Genomic DNA, 3,780 nt, shown 5'->3' with positions numbered 1-3,780 from the left:
CCCCCCCCCCGCCCCACCCCCCCCCCCCCCCCCCCCCCCCCCCCCCCCCCCCCCCCCCCCCCCCAAAAAACCACCCAAAAAAAAAAAGAATCCAAAATAATTGGAGAGTGGTCTACCATGAACATACCCCAGCCAATTGCTCCCAAAACCCTCATCTAGCCCTATCATCATTAGGACAATGAACACATGGAAAATATCAAACAAAGCTGATCTCCATTGTATAACAGACAAGTAATGGTAAAAACTACTTGACCTTTCTAATAAAGCTTAATAGTAAGTCCAGCACTCCTGGATCTTCAGATATGGTAAAATAGGAACCACAAATGGTAAAAATAATTTACCTTTCTGATAAAGGTTTACAAGTAACTCCTGCACTCCTGGATCTTCAAATATTACACTAACTGTTTGCTGGACAGCTTCCTATCATCAACGCAGAATTTAAATATTAGTTCTGAAGATCTATTTCAAACACATTAAGCCATCAGGATATACAATGTATACTAGTATATTATGAACAGCACATATAACAACTTTATGGAGCATGAAAAAATACACAATTATGTAAAATATTAACTACAAAACAATTATGGTTGCATTTCAAATCTAATCTGGTGGCCAAATACAAGGCCATGGCACATGTCATGTGAGCTTATGTGATTAAGTACCTTATCACAGAATTAGGTTTGATGTGCAATTGCCTATAGTTATGGATCTTTAACTCGGGAATATCTTTTCGGTTATTCCTATTCAGCTCAAGCCCACAGGGAAGCTTTGGTTCAAACCCCCCCAGCCCCAAAAAAAACACACACACATATAGGTGCATTGTCTTCTTGTTTGAGAAAAGAGTGGAAAGTGGTGTAATTCCCAACCATATGTGATGAGATATATTGTAAGGGATAACGTAAATTTTAAACTTTATGATGAAGTATAATTCACATGGAGGTCTAATGATAAAGCATTTAAATATATCATGCAGTAATAGGATTACAAAGACATACCATGTAGGGCATGATCCATGCGAAATTACAAGGAAAATACACAAAAAAAAACGATTGGGCGTTCAAAGCATTGGTTTTTATCACTCTTTATTCCCTTCTTTCATTGAGGTGAAATATGGGGACGACTGGAGTGGTTGGTGTACAAAACCGGTGGCAGGGACTTATGGTATTAGTGTGTGAAAAAACATTAGAAGTGGTTGGTTGTCTTTTTCTGAATGTCTTCAATATGATATGGGTGATGGTACTAGAGTGAAGTTTTGGAAGGATGGCTGGTGAGGGGATTATTTTCTTAAAGAAGCTTTTCCTAAGTTGTATGGTAATAGTTAGGCAAGGGGGTCTTCTATGTCGGAGGTCATGTTTTTTTTATGGGAGGCCTCATTGGGACATCTAGTTTCGTCATCCAATGCACGATTGGGCGTTCAAAGCATTGGTTTTTATCACTCTTTATTCCCTTCTTTCATTGAGGTGAAATATGGGGACGACTGGAGTGGTTGGTGTACAAAACCGGTGGCAGGGACTTATGGTATTAGTGTGTGAAAAAACATTAGAAGTGGTTGGTTGTCTTTTTCTAAATGTCTTCAATATGATATGGGTGATAGTACTAGAGTGAAGTTTTGGAAGGATGGTTGGTGTGGGGATTATTTTCTTAAAGAAGCTTTTCCTAAGTTGTATAGTAATAGTTAGGCAAGGGGGTCTTCTATGTCGGAGGTCGTGTTTTTTTTTTATGGGGGGCCTCATTGGGACGTCTAGTTTCGTCATCCAGTGCACGATTGGGAGTTCAAAGCATTGGTTTTTATCACTCTTTATTCCCTTCTTCTGTCAATTCTTTTCCTTGGAAAATAGTGTGGCAATCAAAGGTTCGGCCTAGAGTAACGCTCTTTTCTTGGACTACTGCTTTAGGTAAGATTTTAACGGCAGATAATCTTCAGAATAGGCATATTGTAGTGCTAGATTGGTGTTATATGTGCAAAAGGTGTGAAGAATTGGTGGATCATTTTCTTCTTCATTATCCTATAGCATATGAGTTGTGGTCTATGGTATTTTGTTTGTTTGGTATCCATTGGGTTATGCCGTATAAAGTTGTTGAGTTGTTAGCTTCATGGCAGGGAAAGTTAGGTAGATATAGAAATATAGATTTCTAGAGGTTTATGCCACATTGATTGTTTTGGTTATTATGGCATATTGTAGTGCTAGATTGGTTTTATATGTGCAAAAGTTGTGGGGAATCAGGGATCGTTTTCTTCTTCATTGTCCTATAGCATATGAGCTATGGTCTATGGTATTTTGTTTGTTTGGTATCCATTGGGTTATGCCATATAAAGTTGTTGAGTTGTTAGCTTCATGGTAGGGAAAGTACAGTAGACAGAAATATAGATTTCTGGAGGCTTGTGCCGCATTATTTGTATTGGTGCTTATGGCGGGAACGGAATGCTAGATGCTTTCAGGATTGTGAACGGTCTATCCTCGACTTAAAGTCCTTTTCTTCAGTGCACTCCTTGAATGGGGTTTTGTTCTTGCCATCATGTTCTTGTTTGTCCCTCCCTATTCTAGTTGATCATTGTAATCTGGGTTCTTATGTTATTTATCCAAAAAAAAATAAAAATAAAAAATAAGAAAAGAACTCAGATTGATAATAATATAACCTGTTCAGCATAGTTTTGTGGAAGAGCTTCCATGGTGCTATTACTTAGCTCCATTGCAAGATCATAGCAGCGCAGATTGTTGTTAACCTGTACACAATGACAACAGGAGATTTTTGTTAAAATGTACAAAATGTCAATAGAGAAACATATAATAAGCTATTTCAATGCAAGCGCCAGAGATTGTCCCTGGCTAAATGATCAAATAACTCACAAACCATTGCACACAAAGGCTCCAGACCAATTTCAGAAGCAGGTTCTTCAAGTCTCTTCCTCTCAGCTGCTTGAAAATCAATCATCACCTGAAGCAAGATAAACCACAAGGTCCAAACATGCAGGGAAATTTAAATATATATATATATATATATCAAAGCTCTTACTTATTTAATTATACTTTTAGCAAAATTACTGATCAATTAACCCACCACACATAGTAAAGAACTACATAAGATTGTAAGAAAGATATTATCATCTAGAGAAACCAAAGAAAAATCATTTGTTAATATCTCCATCAAGTGAAGCCATCAGACACATTCATATATGAAAAAATTAACTTTTTTTTAATACAAAATTTTATTGATGAAAAATTGCACAAGTAAATAGGGAACAAGAAATCTATATTGGCTGTATACGGTATGCCAAAGAGTTCCTCTACAAAGATCATGAATACAATGAATCTATGAAATCATACAAATTGGAAGGCCTGTGATCTAGGGCATGATGATGTGGCATGGCCAAATAATCTACATGGGTATGATGAGTCAGGCTACCATTCCACATGGGATGATGACATGGCTGAGAAATGAACATGGCAATAGTCACTCTTTAAGAACATATGACTAAGGTCCCATTTTGTAAGCTTAACTCAAAACAGTTTTCAAGTATTCAAATCCTGAAAACCATGGGTCCCACTATTAAAAACTATGTTCGGAAAGAGAACCTTAAATAGAGTTTCTAGAATACAGTTTTCAATTTAAAGTGTTTAAATCATGTATTTTGAAAACACCTAGAGGGGTGTTTTCTGTTTTGAGGAACAGTTTTTAAAGTTACTATTCATTAAAATTATAATTTTTCTTACACATTACTTTCTCTCTCCCTGTTCATGACTCTCTGCTCCCCCCCCCCCCCCCCCCCCGCGTCTC

The 3,780-nt window shown here is 37.3% G+C and overlaps 1 protein-coding gene across 1 annotated transcript in view; it reads right to left on the bottom strand.

Annotated features, from left to right (window-relative positions):
• LOC112013241 (exocyst complex component SEC6) overlaps positions 1 to 3,780 on the bottom strand; it is a 38,348-nt gene that overhangs the window by 15,293 nt on the left and 19,275 nt on the right. Inside the window, 4 exon segments of the mRNA XM_065762333.1 lie at positions 342 to 451; positions 595 to 608; positions 2,642 to 2,728; positions 2,857 to 2,940. Coding sequence (XP_065618405.1) covers positions 342 to 451; positions 595 to 608; positions 2,642 to 2,728; positions 2,857 to 2,940 — 295 coding nt within the window.

The sequence above is a fragment of the Quercus suber genome, unplaced genomic scaffold (assembly GCF_002906115.3).
Source record: "Quercus suber isolate HL8 unplaced genomic scaffold, Cork oak 2.0 scaffold_453, whole genome shotgun sequence".
NCBI lineage: Eukaryota > Viridiplantae > Streptophyta > Magnoliopsida > Fagales > Fagaceae > Quercus > Quercus suber.
The sequence above is the reverse complement of the archived record's forward strand: the minus strand, read 5'-3'. Positions and strand labels throughout refer to the sequence as shown.